General features: G+C 41.8%; 1 protein-coding gene across 4 annotated transcripts; it reads left to right on the top strand.

The window, feature by feature from the left end:
• The first annotated feature begins 13 nt into the window (after positions 1-13).
• LOC144026079 (uncharacterized) lies at positions 14-17564 on the top strand. 4 transcript variants are annotated; one of them, XM_077532595.1, is made up of 18 exons: positions 14-251; positions 1909-2082; positions 2493-2689; positions 2770-2873; positions 4008-4069; positions 4199-4448; positions 5624-5817; positions 6219-6344; positions 6543-6671; positions 8251-8373; positions 8968-9103; positions 9626-10866; positions 11372-12004; positions 12435-12667; positions 13185-13245; positions 14147-14627; positions 15798-15929; positions 16445-17564. In XM_077532595.1, exons 2-17 carry the CDS (start codon positions 1921-1923, stop codon positions 15914-15916), a joined length of 4251 nt encoding a protein of 1416 aa, XP_077388721.1. In that variant the 5' UTR covers positions 14-251; positions 1909-1920; the 3' UTR covers positions 15917-15929; positions 16445-17564. The 4 variants fall into 4 exon arrangements, with proteins under 4 accessions (XP_077388721.1, XP_077388723.1, XP_077388722.1 ...); XM_077532597.1 differs by lacking the exon at positions 14-251 and adding an exon at positions 616-634; XM_077532596.1 differs by lacking the exon at positions 14-251 and adding an exon at positions 763-876.
• The last annotated feature ends 326 nt before the right edge of the window (positions 17565-17890 follow it).

The following is a 17890-nucleotide window of genomic DNA, read 5'->3' on the forward strand; positions in this document are numbered from 1 at the left end:
CCGCCCCGCCTCGTGCCACACAACCTCTCTGGCTCCCTCGTCGGCTTGTCAGCTGCACGCGACGCATCCATCTGTTACCTATCTGTTATCTTGTGAGGGGAAACAATAATACCAGACGACCACAAACGGACGTTATTAACCTTCATTTTGGACTTGAAAACAAGGAGTTTCTTTTCTTCACCGTAACACGACGAGGTGTGAAGCTGCCGGTTGGCGCCCTTTTGTCAACTCCCAGTAAAGAAAAGTGGATGGTAAGTATTAAGTCGGCTTCTTTTATGTGTGTGTTTTTCAGATTTTCGCGTACGGCAGCTCGTTGGACATTGTCACTTAATTGACACATTACTAGTGGTTTGTCATATCATGTAATGTCAACATAATCTTCACACTTCGATAACGAATGGCCCTTCACTCGGTTTGTTTGTTTTTTCCCACCCAGGCTGTCGCTGACCGAAGCTCATAATGAGTTAAAAAAAAAAAAAAAAAAAAAAATCAATGTCCAGCTGCTCATCTTAGCCTACTCCCTTTACATACACAGACACAACACACTCAGTATAGAGGGTGGGACAAAGTCGGTACACACTTCTTAAATTAACTTATCGAATCGTGGGAGGAGGGCTGTATGAAAGGAAGGAAGGTAGGAAGTAAGTCCTGATGGGTGGAACTTGGAAGAATGTTGTGAAAAGAAGGAAGAACGAATATAGCTAAGAAAGATGTGAGAAAAGATGAAGGAAAGAAAGAAAGGATGGTAAGAAAGCTAAGGGCAGCTCAAAGAACAAAAACTAAAAACAAGAAAAGTAGGAGCCGAGGAGGGTTATTTGAAAGGGAGAAGGAAGGTTGACGTGAAGGATAGTACAAGTATAAAATGAATGGAAGAAGGTGAGTGCAAAAAGGAAAGAATCAAGGAAGTGTGGCATGAAAGGAAGTACAGTTCTTGTTTCAGACCTTTTTTAATGTGATTGCCCATTATCCTTCCATTCCAAACAGACAAAATGCAGATTTGGAAGTCCATCTGTTGGGCATAAGAAGCTGAGGGTCTGAGTTTGAGTCCCGCTGTTGCCAAAAAGATATTGCAAATTGTCGGAAGAGATGCTCAGGAACTACGGGAGAATCCCTACCCTCCTCAATCCCAGTTTAATGGCTGCTTTTCTCGTGCCCTGTGCACCAAAATCTCCTCTGGAGGATTTAAAAACAAAGGTGGTGCTATCTGAAATTAATTATCAGCTGCATTGTTCCTGACTGTATCAAATGAAGGTTTTTATCGTCATTGCCGTCCTTCCAGAGTCTTGTGTGCATTCTCCCCGAGGCTGAAGGTCTTTAAAACTGTGTTGACAATGATTCCCTTAACAGGTTTAGTCACTCTGTCATTTTTAAATCAAGCATTTCTTCATTCCTGCTTTCGCTTTTTTTTTTTTTATAAACCGTGTTGTTTGCACGCGTATGAATGTCATTCCATGATCAGCCAACGTTCTAAAATGTCAAACACGTTCAAAAGTGTATTTTATTTTCAACCCCCAAGTGCCTCATGTGTTTTGAAACATTGAGTCACAGCTGGCCCAAAGATGACAACCCCGCAGCGTCTTCCTTGACGATCAATTCCATAACAACATAACACACATGTTGGGAAGCAGAGTGGGACTAATTCGTTGTCATGAGTCACATGCAACCATGAGTGTCTTTATTCAACGGGCGTGCACTCCCTGCTTCTGTGTCACACGCTTTCTTCAATTCCAACAGCTGACTGGCAGGACTAGGGACTGGCTAATTCCTGGTGCTTGTGAGGGAGGGACTACCCTACCGTGAACTAAGCTAGTGGTTCTCAAAATGGGGTTGTGCAATAGATTATGTGGTTCCTCTGGACTAAACAGTTGTGCATATACACAAAGTTAGAAAGTATTATTCTTTTGTCAGGCCTAAAGAGCGATGAGCTGGGCCGAGGAGGACTGGACAGCGGGCCTGTCGGGACGGGTTCTGCAGAAGGTGAAGGAGCTGCAGGTCCACCACGAGCGTCTGTCCAGAGAGAACAAGCAGAAGCAGCTGCAACTGGACAACATCCACATTAGCCATGACAAACAAACTATCAAGGTACAAGATGACATTTTTTAGTTTTACACAGCCAACCCGAACAGCGATTGTCAAAAGTGTGTGTATGAGGGCTCCCTCTAGTTGTGCATGAAAGAATCACTCAAATAGAGATAAAATTGACCAAATTTGAAATTAGAGGTGCAACAATTGTTCAAATAAACAACAACTATTATATTATCATTTATCAAAATTATTTTAATGCTCTATTAATCGCTGAGAGACTTTGTTTTACTTTAAGTGTTAAATGTCCAAAGTCTGAGCGCCAGAATACACTGGCTTGATCTTGAAAACTCACAAGGGCACATATCTATTAAAAAAAAAAAATGTGCAGGGGTTCTCCATTTTCAAAAGAATGTGCATAATCTTATCACACTATCTCACAGTTCATCATTTCTTCTGGTCTCTTTTAGTACGAGGAGGTGCGTGGGGAGCTCCACGCGGTGCGCAGGGAGCTCCAGAGCGTCCGGGAGGAGGCCCAGGTGGCAGTGAATGGCGGTCAGCGCCTCAGCCAGGAGCTGCAGACCAAGCAGGCCCAAGTCTGCTCGTTGGAGGGTCAGCTTGATGCCGCCCGGACCCTCAACAACAAACTCACCCAAGAGATGAAAAGGTACAAACGCAAGCGGATCACGTTAAAGAGGTGACATGACGACAGCCGGGTTCACTGACAATCTTGCCCGCTCTTTGCAGACTGGAGGCAGAACTGGAGAAGGTGCAGAATGGCAGCAGGTCTGCAGATAACACTCTTTTCTCCACACCTTGCTGGAGTACAAGCTCGCCGTGGGAACATCACGGTAAAATACTGAAACTCATCCTAAGTCCTTGTGATTCAGGCTTCCACAACATTTTTTAAGATACAGACTGGGTTCATTTTAACAAGCCAGCCCCATGTTGGGGTAATTGGAGATGATGACACCCGAAGTATTGGTCTCTGTTCTTGCAGAAAATCTCACTTCATTCACAAAGATGGCGGAAATGGAAGCCAGGAATTCAGTGCTCGTTATGGCAATCTTAGGATATTCTGCCTTGATTTGAATTCATCAGATGATTTCATGTGCCAAAGCAGTTTTGAAGGCTTGATTGCCTAATTTGCTAACTTCTCACTATATTACTTTATGTAGAGCCAGCTTGGTACATAAGAACCACCCTTTAATGTTAAACCCATACTTAACTCAATTCACTGGGAACCATTTTCACTGAAGCAAGCCTCTTAGCTGCCTGCTGTATTACTGGATTTTGACTGATTTTGAAAGCCCCCCAGAATATTGGGTTCTATTGCTATAAAAACATGGACCCTACCAAAGGAAAGATTAGACTCTCTTCTTTCATCAGGAAGAAAAAGTGTGCTTATATCTTTTTCCGTTTTGCAACAATTAACATTAGAATATAGCTAAGTTTCATCATTATTCACAAACCTGTTGAAAACACTGGCAAGAAGAGCTTGTTGCAACATGACACTGGCTGATCTCTTATACTCTGCTGCCACCGGATGGCCATTTTTTGTAATAACTACTATTCCTTTAAGTGACCTCTTCATGTCAGAAGCCGCATCAAAGCTTTCTGTATGTTCTTGCATAATTAAAAAACTAAAACGTGTAAATACGTTTTTGGGAGTGGAGTACGAAGTATTTAAAAAAATAAAAATTAAAAAAATAAATAATGTGTTTACACATTTTGGGGTTTGAATGAGTTAACAATGCCAAAAAAAAAAATCTCTTTTTGTGAGGCCGCTCTTGTAATGTGAGATGAGAAGTTATAAATGAAATCCCAGAGCTCCCCTTTTTCCCCAGCTGCCTTCTCCCCATGGACTGAGATGTCTTTCCTTTTCTGTCCTGAGATCACTTCACTGTCTTTATTCCTCTTCTGCTTGAGCGACTCAATTCGTTCTGAACCCGGCTCTTTTCCAATGCTGTGTTTTTGTCTTTCAGGGAGCCGAAAGGATGAGAGAACGGCGCAGAATGAGGAATCGCAGAACTCTCCGCCCATCCGAGTAAGTACGAACATGATTTACAGTACCATTGACTTATAATATTATGTTGCTTTACTGCTTATAACGTCATCAATGTTTATTTTAATTACTTTGGCTGGAAAATGTTTGTTTTACTAATCTGTGTTCCAGCTGCGGCTGCAGTTCCCTGACGCTCCATCGGCCTCGTCGCCGCGGCAACTCAAGACCACGCCCCACGGCCACCCGTCCGACCAATCGGACTCTTTCGCCACTCCCTTGGCTGTGTTTCCGTGGGAGCGGAATGACCCCAGTCCTGCGGCCAGGAGAGCATCTCCGTCTTCTCCCCAGACGCCCGCTGCTGACCGCCAGTCAAAGCGAGAGGCGCCTGAGAGGGAGAAAGACCTCAGCACACAAACCGACAGTGAGTGCTTGCAAAGACAACTTTGGACATTTTCAAGGTTTTTTTTGTTTTGTTTTTTTTTGCAAGTGTGGGATTTTTTTTTCTCCAACAAAAACCACAAAGATTATTAGTAAACACTACATAAATGGGCTGGACTGCCTTGTACAATTCTGTGTAAACAGCCGTTTGTAGGATTCTCTGATATGTGCAGGCTGAGTCTCAATAAAAAGTCCCATCTTAACAGAAAACAAAAACCGCAACAAGACACACCCAAAAACAAAGCACAATCAACAAACAAAAATATTGTGTTCGAAAGAGAGATAATAAAGCAGTAATCATAACGAAGGAAATCACAACACTAATGTAAGACCGGGAAAAAAACACACCAGATTTTTAGTTTCAAACAAATATGTAATATACAGAAGGTAAAGTGATGGAGAAAAAGGATCAGACATTAAGCATAAAGAAAATAACATGCCATATTAAATAAAATAAAAATAATGAAATAAGATAATATGAAGATAATGGCAGTAAGAATAACAAACACAATATTAATAAGAATAATCAATAACTATCAACAATAAATAAAAGGATAAGGGAGAATTATAAAAACATTAATAGTGGGATTTTTAATTGCGAGGTTACAGAACAGTTGACTTGAAATTTTATCTGCAACACTTCCATTGTATATTATGTAGGAATCATAATCTTTCCACAGACATTTACATCGTAGAGTCTGCACACTAAAGTGCTGTTTCAGTGTTTACCTAAGGTGTGTTTGTGTGTGTTTATTATGTTCCCAGCAAGATACAGGTAAGATAAAACCTACTGCATGTTTTCTCAGGTCAGGAACAGCCCCTCATTCCACGTCATGCCAGGAATGTTGCGCTACTGTTACACCTGAATGATTAAATGACCACAGAGGTTGTAACAAAGAACTATTCTGTGTACATGGGACAAAACACGATGAGGACGGAATAACTGCTTTACAAGCCCAACACACAAATTTGCAGGCTGTTGAACTGTTTGCACTATTTGCCACTAGATCTTTTGTGGATGTGGGTGTGTATGTGCGTGTGTGTGTGTGTTTTTGTGTTTGTTTTATCTTTGCAATGAAGTGAGAACTATTTAAGTCAGTACAGCAACAAACACGAGTAATTTACGTCCATAATCAGTGTCTCTGTTCTGTCCTCCAGCGTCTTTGTCACAAATGCGGCGTCATGCGGCGTCTCTGGAGGAAGAGCTGAGCGTGAAGACGGAAACGCTGAAGTCACTACAGGACGAAGTGACGCAGAGCAAGAAGAAGATGGCCGCCACGGAGCTCAGCCTGCAGAGAGCGCACAATGAACTTAGCGTGGCGACCACACGGATCAGTCAGGAGAGCGAACGGGTAATAACACATACACTATGAACACAACTTCTCCATTTAGTTTGTTATCCACTCGTCGTCTTTTCATTTGTTGAGTCCATTCGGTTCCCTCTGAATATAGAGTATAGAAAAAGCTCTGGATTTTTTTTCCCTCTGTGCTATTGTCCCAAGCTTTAAAAACATTTTTTTGGTAAAAACATCCCCTTTGTCCCACTAGCGGTTGTAAAACAATCCAAAGGGGATGTCTGAATAAGCTGTGGTTAACACAACACATCCCGTTCTTCATATCTTTGTTTGCTTATTTCGCAATATTCTATAGAGAACCATTGTAAAATTTAGTCTTTGTTTGACTCTGCAGCAAGTCGCTGCTAGACTCCAGCATGACAGAAAATGATCGGATGGGTACTTTGTGTCCCTTGCAGGCGTCGGGTGCCGAGCAGAGGCTCAAGCAGCTTCAAGAGGAGCTCAAGTGTCAGCGGCAGAATGCTGAGAGCAGCCGACTGCAGCACCAACAGCGCACTAAGGAGCTGGACAAGCAGCATCAGAGGGTAAGGGGACATACTGGAGGTCTCATTGCGTCACTGCAGCTCAAAACAAAAAGTGTTGGAAAAAAAATTGTGAGAGTTGCATACATCTAAATATGAAAAGAAGCACCACATAACATTCTATTTATTTTTTTCTTTACAGTCTGTTCTTGTGATGTATAATATTGTAGAATACTAATATTGTTGTTTGTGTGCATTTAGGACCTGCTGGAGCTTCAGAAAGAGAAGCAGTACATGGAGAGGGGGCATCAACAGGAAATAAATAGGGTCAACCAAGAGCTGCAGCAGGCCAGGACGCTTCACAATGCCCTGCAGGCCCAAGCTGACAAGGTGAGTCCAGTTTGGCCTCCACAAACGCTATAACGCCCCAAACACAAATGTTCCTCTTTCGACAGCCGATAGCCTCCTGCTGCTGCTGTTTTCTGCTTATCTTCCGCCACATTCGTGCCCTTTCACGGCTCCTCGCTTATCTGTGCCAAAGGTCAATAAATCTTATCTTGTGTCGTCACCCATGCCTGCGTCTTTCCTTTGTCCTCGCGCTCTTTTCACTTTTGCTCGCTCTCGTTTTCTCTGTTTTCCTTCCACCTCCTCTAATCACTGCTCCTTTTCCTCTTCTCGCGGTTTCTTCTCCCCAGTGGCAAAGTTGAGCGACAAAAGGTAAAGTCAAGGCACAGAAAAGCATTGTGTGACATCAAACCATAACTCATTGTCGTTCTCAGTTAGAGGTGTGAAGGCATGCCAGGACATGGAAAATGATCCTGCATGAACAGTGCTGTTATTTTTGTTTTTAACTCATGTATATAGTTACTGTCAGGCGTAAACCGCATATGGCCTGGTATGGGGAAATTCAAAATCAATGCTGCTGTTTTCCGCCATTTTTGCAGTTTGACCCCAATTTAAAGTGTTGAAGAAAGTAGCTTGACTGGCAACAAATATATGAACTCTCTTCGACTGTCTGAGAAGTGTTATAAAATTCTGTCTCTTCCTTCACTTTGCGGGAGCTGTGCCGCATCATGTTGCCTCAAGATTGAAAGTTTGGATGTTTTTTAGACATCCATCCATCAATAGCGAGCATTTCTATAATTTCACTCAATAACGTAAATAATGAATCTATATTTCAGCCTATGAAGTAAGCAATTGAAGTTTAACAGGATTTTGGGGCGGTTTTGATGTTATGATGTATATTATAGCAATATAAAATACTAATAATATAATAATAACTTGAACTGAATGATATTTGATATTTGGTTGCTCAAGCAAGATGCCGGTTTTGGAGAAGTGAGGATTCCGCCTTACAGCAACGATAAAGGAATATTAAGTGCAGGTAAAACTAACATCAGTGTCAGGGTGCAGGTGAGCCTGTGGATCAAAAGAATCTTAAAGGAAATGAATTGGATATTTTTATTGTTGCCGTTATAACTTATGGGGGCATGGATGTGGTTTCACTCATAACTAATCATTTTTTTTTAGTTTTATGTTTTGTTTTGTTTTGTTTTGTTTTGTTTTTCTTTTTCGTGAAAATAAACATTTTGGAGGCAGGCAGGAAATAAACACATTTCTTGCATTACTTTAAAAAAATGTCATGATTAATCCTGGCTAAATATTATTGTTGATTTCAAGTCGCTACTGACAATAACATGCACATAAAATATTGAATGTGTTTGACACAATCATACCACAATTGGCTTTGTTTGAATGTTTTCTCTACTAAACTGCTTTTTCAATTTTGTTGCATTCAGTTCCAGTCTCTGATCTCTGATTGGTCTCTTGCTTTTGTTCCTGCACCTGCCCTCCTCATTCTCATCTACAACAGCCATTCATTATTGTTCTCTCTTTAACTCATTGTGTTCACCACTTCTACTTTGTTGTTTGTATTCAAGTACCTAATGCCTAATTTCGCCGATCTCAGCTGTCTCAGCAGAAGCAAACGTTGGAGAAAGAGTTGGAGTCTTTAAAGGAGAAAGTCAAATTCACAGAAGGACAGCTGCAGGAGAGTCAGAAAACAGAGAACCAAATACAAGCAAAACTGAAGGTAAAAGACAATAATGCACATCCAAGCTGCTCTGCACACATCAATTATGCATTAACTGGACAGCGAGAACTTTGTAAATTTTTAAACACCGTCTTAATGTACCACTCGTGCATCCAGGGGATGCATTAAGTGCATATTAAATAAATAATAGTTGGGCAATTATGTGTTATATTTGCAATACATTTACGATAACATTTGATAATGACTTGTCCACAGTTAACAGATTTGGGTGAATTTTATTGTCAATTTGCTGGTTGTCATGTGTTAAACATCTTCAAATTACTCAGAGTAAATACAAACGGGTGTAAAATTAAAATAGTGTTTTGCAATTCCATATTTGGTATAGATGAACATTCAGGTCCAAGAGTTGTGTTCGAAATTCAACCATGCGAATCTAAAAAAGGTTGTCATACCACAAATTCTGTAGCTTGAGTGCATTCAGCTCTGAGGACATAATACACACTTAGTTGCGTGATGATGAGTATGAGGCATTATGCACTCCAAAGATGTTTTGAAATGGCCATCACGGGAGAAACTAGAGCGCAACGTAGTCGCTAACAGGCTTTCATTCCCTTTGTTTGTATTTGCCGTTAGGAGGTGACGCTTGATGCGGAGGGCGTGGCAGTCAGTCTGGAGCAGAGCAAGAAGAGAGAGCGAACGCTGGAGGACGAAGCGAGCAGACTGGCAGAGGAGCGAGCGGATGCCCTTCGTCTTCTCAAAGAACTGCAAGGTGCACCAAGTAAAATATACAATTCGTAGGATTTTACTGTTAGCAGGAACCCAAGGGATTTTACTTTCATCAGTTAATAGATGTATGATGTGCTATGTTATGGTCCTACAGACAGGAGAGAAAAAAATCAATTCTGCCACCTGCTGGTCAATAATACAGTGGAAGCCCCCCCAAAAAATGTACTGCATGTTTGACAACTAGGGGGAGAAGATCATTTGTTTCTACCTTTTAAATCTAAAAATCTTTAATGTATTTTTATTCCATTTAAATAAAAAAAATATATATAAGAGTAATGGCAAGTTAAATAGTGAATATATTTCACAAAAATATTAGATTAAAAAAGGAGAGAATTATTCATTTGCAATGAAATCAATCTATCAGAATAGCAAATGACTAAAATACAATATCAATTTTATATACACAGTGGCTCAATTTTTTTCATTCAATGTTCTTACTAATTTTTATTCGAACTGTAGTTTTATTTATCACTTCTGTGTTATGTTTTGTTTTCTATTTTCGAAGAAAAAGCTGCGCCTTTGCCAGATTGCACACCACTTGTCCCGGCTTGCCCTGTTGGGCAGAGCTTCCCGTCTCAACCCTCCTCTCATCACACTCGCTCCTCTACGTACACCAAAAGGCCTTCCGCCCCTCGAGCTGAGCTGAGGGGGCTAAAACAAGAGGACGGGGTCCAGGAAAGGGCAGAGATTTCCGTATCTTACCCGCCTGACAGAGAGCCCGGCGAAGGCATCGATTCTGAGCACATCGCTGCGGACACGGAGTGTTCACACCGAGGAATAAACTATGAGGAGAAGGAGTCCTCTCCATCGAACAACCCCCCCGCTGACGGGGAGAGCGACATAGTAATTCTCGATAGTTTGAAGTCTGAGCAGACGATACGCACCGACGACCTCCAGAGAGAGAACGCCTCGTTGCATTCGGAGCTGCGCGACGTGCGCGAGGAACTCCAGAAGCGACTGGACGACCTGGAAGTCCAGCGGCGTGCCGAAGTGGAGGCCAGGACGCGTCTGAAACAGCTGAGCCGTAAGCATGCCAGCCAGGGAGCGGAGCGAGCGGAGCAGGACACGAAATGGAAGTCTCAGTTGGAGAAGGAGATGAGCGAGAACGACAGGTTGAGGAAGGCGCTGGCAGCTTTGGAGGAAAGAGAGGAGGAGCAGGACGGGACGAAGCAGGCGCAAGAAGACCGGGAGATGGAAATGATGCAGCTTAACTTGAAGCTGAAACAGCAGCTTGGGGATGTAAAAGTCCAACTGGCTTTGGAACGTGAAGGGAGGGAGAGAGAGAAAGAGGAGCTGGCGCAAATCGCCACCGCTGAGAGAGAAGGAAAAAGAGAACTGAGCCTAAGACTGGAAGAACTTGCAACTCAAATTTCGGAACTAAAGAACGTGAGAGGTGAAGATTCGATACGTGATGAGAAAATGGTAGCCAACAGCCCACTGACGTACCTGACACTCCACAGTGACACACTCAACTCCAACCTCGCCGTCTCGGATAACAGAGTGCCATCACCAGAGCAGTACGCCCACTTCTGCCAATCGACCAATCAGCTCAACACGCTGGTCTCCCGGAAACACTTACAGCGGTCGCAGAAGGGACAAACGGTGCCAATGGTCTGTGATCTCCACAAGGACGAGTCTGTGTCCTCCGACCTCACCAAAGAATTCGAACGACTGAGAGGAGAAAATGCACAGGAGACGGAACGTGCTAACCTGCTCCAAATTAAACTGGCTGCCCTTCAAAACCAGGTAAAGGAAAGTGTTTGCAAATATGACATACAACAACTTAAGTGGTCAGCTGCAACCATTTAATGTGACTCACATTTGTCTTTCTCCTGGCATTTTTTTTTCTATCTAGCAGACACCTGGATGTTTTGTGCTAACATTGTCAATATTTTTTAACTGTTCATAATTCCCTTAATTTCAGTTGTTTATGTTTGTCTCATGACATTTGGAACAGGGGTGTGTAGACTTTGTATATTCTCTGTACTTGTATACTTTTATTCCCTACAAGTTTTATTTAGTTATCAAAATGGCTATATAAGCTAATTCACAAAAAAGTCATTTTACCAGTACTTTTTTGTTGAACTGAAGTACAGGGTTTGCATCAGTTCTTCTTTCAACAGTATATATACATTTTTTTACACACGTATTATTATAAAACCCCAGAGTGTGAGTACTTTTGCCACCTGTTTTATTTATGCTGCGTCCTTTTTTTTTCTTATTCACACGTTATTAATCTTCCTCCTCTCAGTTGACCAGTCAGACGAAGCAGCTGTCTGCGGGTTTTGAGAAGCAGAGCCAGTACATCTCAGGACTTCTCGCTGAGCTGCAGGAGAAGGATGGCGCCCTCCTCAGCCAGGGAGAAGAACTGCGACGCTGTGTCCAAGAGCTGGATACGCTCAAGCATGAGACAACAGGAGAGAGCGAGGGAGCGAGAAATAAAAAGGACAAAATTTCGAAGGGGGAGAATGAAGGCCAAATGGGGGATGCGGCGAGTTCCTTCGAGCCGCAATCAAATCATGAAACACATTTTCCTGTCACTTCAAGTCCCAACGAGGCAGACAATGTCTTGATTCAGCCACGTGACTTCGAAGGCTCTGATTGGACTGAAAGCATCAATGGCTGTGCTGTAGTAAACATTGAGGCTGTGTGCGGTCCAGATAAAGGACAAGCATTGGCTGATGTGCCCCCACTCGCTCGCCAGCATGAGGATCAAGTTGTCAAACAAAGCTCGGAGACTTGTATCCTTTCGGACACAAGCAACCTGCTACCAAAGCAAAGCTCGGGATGTGACGTCCTGTCGACCACGCCTGGTGTGTCATATTACGTTACCTCAGAGATGGGACGAAGTCATGATGAGATCATCAACTACCTGCAGACACAGGTACATGTCCATAGCTTGAGGGTTACTTTTTAAATTTCTGCATATTGTTGAACTTCAAACATCTTTTAGAACTTAATGAAAAAAAAAAGTCATTTACAAATTTAAATAAGTTATTTCATAAACTTTGCTTCTGCCCTTTATTTTTAACCTGTACATGCTGTGTTTTTAAATCATCCTGTGCATGAAGGCTGAAAGAAATGTATTTTATTCTTTTCTAAATAATAGAACTCCAGACTTTAGATTTGTTTTTTTTTGTTTTTTTTTATTGAGACCACAATACTGTCTAGATACTCCACTCATGACAAGTTAAGGATATTCTTGTCTGAACTTTCGCAAATGCCCGCGGTTCCGTACGAAGTCACATACATTGATTTGGAATCGACAAAAAGGAAGTGTCCATTGAATGCAGTGTTCTTCCCTCCCTGTCCAGGTGGTGGCGCTGCAGAGGGACTTACAGAAGCTCACTGAGGTGTCCCAGCAGCAAGCTGGGGAGTTGGCCATCTGGAGATTGGCTTCTCAACCCTCCTCCGCGCTGGATCAGGTCCTCCCCAGCCAAGCGCAGCACGGCGCTAAGGACCAGAGCGCAGCCCTGGTCATCAGAGAGGATGAGGTGTTGCTCTCTTGCGCCACCAACAGACTGCAAGGTCGCATGCTCGCCACCAGGTACAACTGATACGCCGCCACTAAAGTGAAACAAGGGGGGGTGGGGGGGTAATAATGGAGCATTTTTTTTTATAGAGTTTATTTTACTCATAATCTGTCAAGGGTCCTGAAATGTGGGCAAGGCGAGTCACAGATATGACGCACTTTCAGCCATTCATTGCACGGGTTGAACACAAATGCAAAATGAGAACCCCTCACAAGGAGACTCCAGCTCCTGATTTCACTTGCTAAACCACACCCCTTGTATTTTTTAATTGTTCGTGTTTTGGGGGCTGGAACTGGATTCATGAAACAAAAGTCAAGGTAGCATTGTACTTCTTTAAGTATGCTACATAAAATAATTCAATAAAAAAAAGTTTGGTATCTCAAAAATTTTGGTAAATTAATACAACTCAGACTCAACTCAAAACTGAACTGCCATTAGTGTACTTAATTGTTACCTATGAGTGTTTAAATTGCTTATGGATTTTTGTTTGTCAGCTTTTTAAATAAAGTGAATTTGTGTTTATACTTGAAGCATGCAGCAGAACAATATGCCAGAGATCAACGTCCACCAGCACTCGTCTGACATGAACACGGTAAGATTCTTCGCTTATCACTTACACGCAAACACGCCGGCTCCTTCCACATGCCAAGACTCCTCCTCGTTAAAAATTACCTGGGGTGATGATTTGAAGGTTTTTTACCTGTTAAAATAATTTACAGGCCTGTAAATTCCCAAGCTTCAAAAGACTTGATTATAATCCAGGTCTTTATGAATCGCAGGGAAAACGTACACAGTTGAAATGTTCCAATTCCTATTTGACAAAAATGGTTTCTAACTCGTAGTAAATAACAGCTGAAATAAAATGCTATATATAAAAATGAAATTATTCACATCATTCAAATGTTTGTTTTAGGAATTCAATAATTGTAATTCATCCGAGCATTTATCAAGACTGTTTTTAGCTCTTTGTACCCAAATTGGTTAATTAAATCTTATGTGTTCATGTTCTTATAATGATAATAATAATTGGTTAATTGTAAATAATAGAATAATTAGGGAAATATATATACTGTATGTTTAACTATTTAGTATTTATTTTATTAAATGATTGGTTCATTATTGATAAGATTACAAAATGAGAAAATTAACTATTTTACATATTCATTGAATCTTTTTTTTTTTTTAATTCATGTACGGTATGTCATTAATTGGTTCATTGTAAATAGTACAATAAATAAAAGTATTTAAAAAGCATTATAATTAAATAGATATTGGAATTAACTATTTTGTATGTACATTGAACATATTTTTAAAACCTCATCCACTGGCCAAATTAAAAAAAATAAAAAATCTAATATGACCCTTCATGAGCACCAAAATTTCCCCATCCCTTATTTTATCATAGAAATGTGTAATTTACCTTGCTAGTTAGCATCTGATCAAAACAAAATCAAATCTGGTGATTTCATTGGCAACATTTTCTTGTGATTTAGGAAGTCCAGCTGTCAGGACCGTGTTTGACGCCACACAAGGTGTCCCGACATCAAACGGCTCCGGAACACATCGGCAACGATTCGGCACAAACGTCTGATGGCGACTCAAGCAGCTGGACAGCGACCAAACGCTTAAGCATAATAAGCACCAACTCCTCGGCCACAAGCGTCGGCACTCAAACAGAGCGGCAGCGATGCCCCGCTGGCACTGAGACGGTAACCGAGCGCCACTGCGTGCACACGCAGACCCACACCGAGATGGAGGAAGAAGACTTAGCCGACGCTACCCCCCACGTGGCTCAAGCGGCGCAATCTGTGGGACGAGAGACGAGCGACAAAATGCTCTTCTCCACTTCCTTCCCCATCCCGGCCGACCCGGTGCGTCTGGCTGAACGGATACGACGAAACAGGACGCAGCTGTCCGCCGCTTTTGACGACACCGAGTATGAACCCTACGGTCTCCCGGAAGTTGTCATGAAAGGTACTTTCTGCCTATTAATAATCTGCAGATGGTGGGTGGAGTCGGGTAGTGTTGTTGTGCACATTTTGTCTCTTCTAACAAGACTTAAAATTGTAGCGTAAAGTTTAGTGAATAGCGAAAATCCGTCAGAAAAGGTTAATGGCTGCCTAGAAATGCTACAAGCTATTTTGCCCAAATGAAGCTCCTTTAAAGGCGCTGTCTGCCAGTTTCACTCTGGAAAAGGCACTTTTTAAATACAGGATTTAAACAATCAAACTACTTTTCAATTTACAGATCAGGGCTTGCCTTCATTTCTAGTGGTGAGTTTGTCCTAAACCCGCACCCCTCCAGCCTGTATTTTGCCCTTTTGTGTTTGTTTTGTAAACAGCGGGACGTTTTTTGTGGAAAGACAGCGTTTACACCCCTCCAGCCAATCGCAGAGCGAGGGGTGGCGTGTCGCAAACGGGGCCGGGCGAACGTGTCGGCTGGGTGACGTCACTCCCGCGGCAATTTGAAAGCACGCACAGATTTTTTATATTTGTTTTATTTTATTTTTTTACTCACTCATTCACATGTAAGCTTCTGTGAGTGAGTGAGTGAGTGAGTGAGTGGAAAAAAAAATAAATCTGTGCGTGCTTTCAAATTGCCGCGGGAGTGACGTCACGCAGCTGACACGTTCGCCCGGCCCCGTTTGCGACACGCCACCCCCCGCTCTGCGATTGGCTGGAGGGTTGTAAATACAGTCTTTCTACAGAAACGTCCCGCTGTTTACAAAACAAACACAAAATGGCAAAATACAGGCTGGGGGGGTGCGGGTTTAGGACAAACTCACCACCAGAAATGAAGACAAGCCCTGATCTGTAAATTGAGAAGTAGTTTGATTGTTTAAATCCTGTATTTAAAAAGTGCCTTTTCCAGAGTGAAACTGGCAGACAGCGCCTTTAACTCACTTCAACATAGTTTATTTGATGTAAAAGCACTACTGTTAATTTAAATGAAGCTCCTCAGCTCACATCAACAGTTCCTTGGCACCAACCTTCAACAGCAGTACTTTTATTGCTTTGTCGAAGCCAACTGGATTTGGCAGTATGGTGGATGGATGGAACGTCATTAAATGGGCCGTTCCTCCTCCCTTTTCTTCGACTCATCTTTCTGATTTTTTTTTTTTAATACCTTGTTTGAATCCTGTAGGTTTTGCAGACATCCCCACTGGGCCCTCGTGCCCTTACATTGTGAGGCGGGGCTTGTTAGGGACCGCCGTTGTGCCCGTCACTCAGAAAGTGGCCAACCCGGAGGACGAAACGGATTGATTGACGACCATAGGTATGTAACATATAACTTATTAGCCGCTGAGCCGAATATTTGTGTCAACTTGTGCCCTACAACAGAACCAATACTACTATGACGTATAATAATCATAATGTTGGACAATGCAAGTACGTTACTATGACATTAATGCTATTCATTAGCTTCTCTATGGCGTTTTGCATTGTGTTAGCATTAAAGGTATTGTGTTTTTTGTTTAAATACATAATATTTAATTCTGTCTTCTTTTTAAGCACGTTGCCACAATTTTTTGCTTTTAACACCAGTTTTTGTTTGCAACTCAAGACAAAAAAAAAAATCGCCTTAACATCTCGTATCTCGGAAAACCGTATGTGAAACTAGAATGATTCATATTAGAACATCAATTAAAAAAAAATATACTGACAATTTCAGGATTATGGAGAGAAAAAAAAAGCAAACCTTTTACCAAGTTAATTTTTAAGTGTGGGAAAATTCTTTGATCCCGACCCTCTCCCCACCCGTAACCTCCTTGGTGGTGTTGTGATTTTCAGAGCTGTTCCATGGTCACGTGTGCATTCAGTGGTGGAAATGATCACCAGTGATGGACGACGTGGGCACCCGGCGGTCTTGAACACGCAAACACACACACACACCTTCACTCTGCACCTGATGTTTTGCTCATCGCAACTTGAGCTGCAAATAACTCGACGGTCGCGACTTATGTTTAGAAATGCACCACAGGTCGTTAAGCGATGATTTGTTGCCGTTTCCACACCACAAGCCCTTTCCCCCCCCACCCCAAAGAGACTATTTATGATTCACTGTTAACTTTTCATGAACTCGTGGTGTGGAGCGGCCGTGAAGGAGTGACATTTTTTTCTTTTCTTTTTTTTTTTTTTTTTTTTTTTTTTTTTTTTTTTTTTTTTTTTTACTTTTGCAGAAGAAGATAACTTTGGTTTTTTCTTCAAGGCCGAGGGAGTCTGTTGTAAAATGTGACAATTCTGCTGTTTATTTCCTTGTGTATCTTATTTATGGACACGTGAATGTGTTTTACTGAAGGGCAGGTGTTTAGGTAAACGCCTTATGTGAAAGTATAGCGAGTGTGTGTGTAGGAGGTTAGCTATGTTTTTAAACACGTCGTCTTGTGGATGGTGTGTGCGTGTGGGAGTAGTAGAGGGCCGGTCGGCGGCTAACCTGCTTTCCGCTCCATGTATGGTGATGTACAGTGAAGCCAGCACTCCGCTGGCGCGTTGCTTTTGATGCACTTGTCGGTGCGACCTGTTGTTCCAGAAAGCCAACTCTGTTTTATTAGCATGAGCTGCTTAATATAATCAGATATGTTGGCTTGGAAGACTTCAGATGTTGTCCAAGTTTAGTTAGTGTGCTTGCCTTTAAGACTTGACGATATAGTTGAAGGCTTCACTGCTGTGATTGAAGTTGAAAAAAAGAAATTTTCTTCCCTCTGTATTTAGATTTGCAAAGGTAGATTAGATTGGACTGTTACGGCGACGGCTTTGGCCATGTTAATGTGCGCGCGCACTCGCACGCATTTCCCTTTCGCCTCAGTGGGGTGTGTTGTCTTTTGTTTGTGACTGTGAGCCGGGCATCTATTTGTGTATCTCATTGACTCCTAATGTGAACATATTCCAAATTAAAAGTTTCAAAGTCTGACACCTGAACTTGCTCTTTGTATGTGTAGTCTTGATTACTTCGAAATTTGTTAGATTCCACCAGGATGCATTCATTGTGAGTTTGTTGTTGGATACACGACAGGCATTTTTTGTGTGTTAATGTAGAAGGCCAGTAGTTTGATTTGCAACATTTGTTTTGTGTGTTTATTAAAAAAAAAAAATAAATCTCAGCTTCTTTCAATTTCAGCTCTCTTGTTAGTTTTTGGGTCAAATTCACCCAATTTTCAAGGTCAAAAAGTAAAAGTTTAAAAAAAAATCTCCAATATTCACAAAAAAATACATCTTTATTTATTTTTTTTAATGTAT

The sequence above is a fragment of the Festucalex cinctus genome, chromosome 9, assembly GCF_051991245.1.
Source record: "Festucalex cinctus isolate MCC-2025b chromosome 9, RoL_Fcin_1.0, whole genome shotgun sequence".
Taxonomy (NCBI): Eukaryota; Metazoa; Chordata; class Actinopteri; order Syngnathiformes; family Syngnathidae; genus Festucalex; species Festucalex cinctus.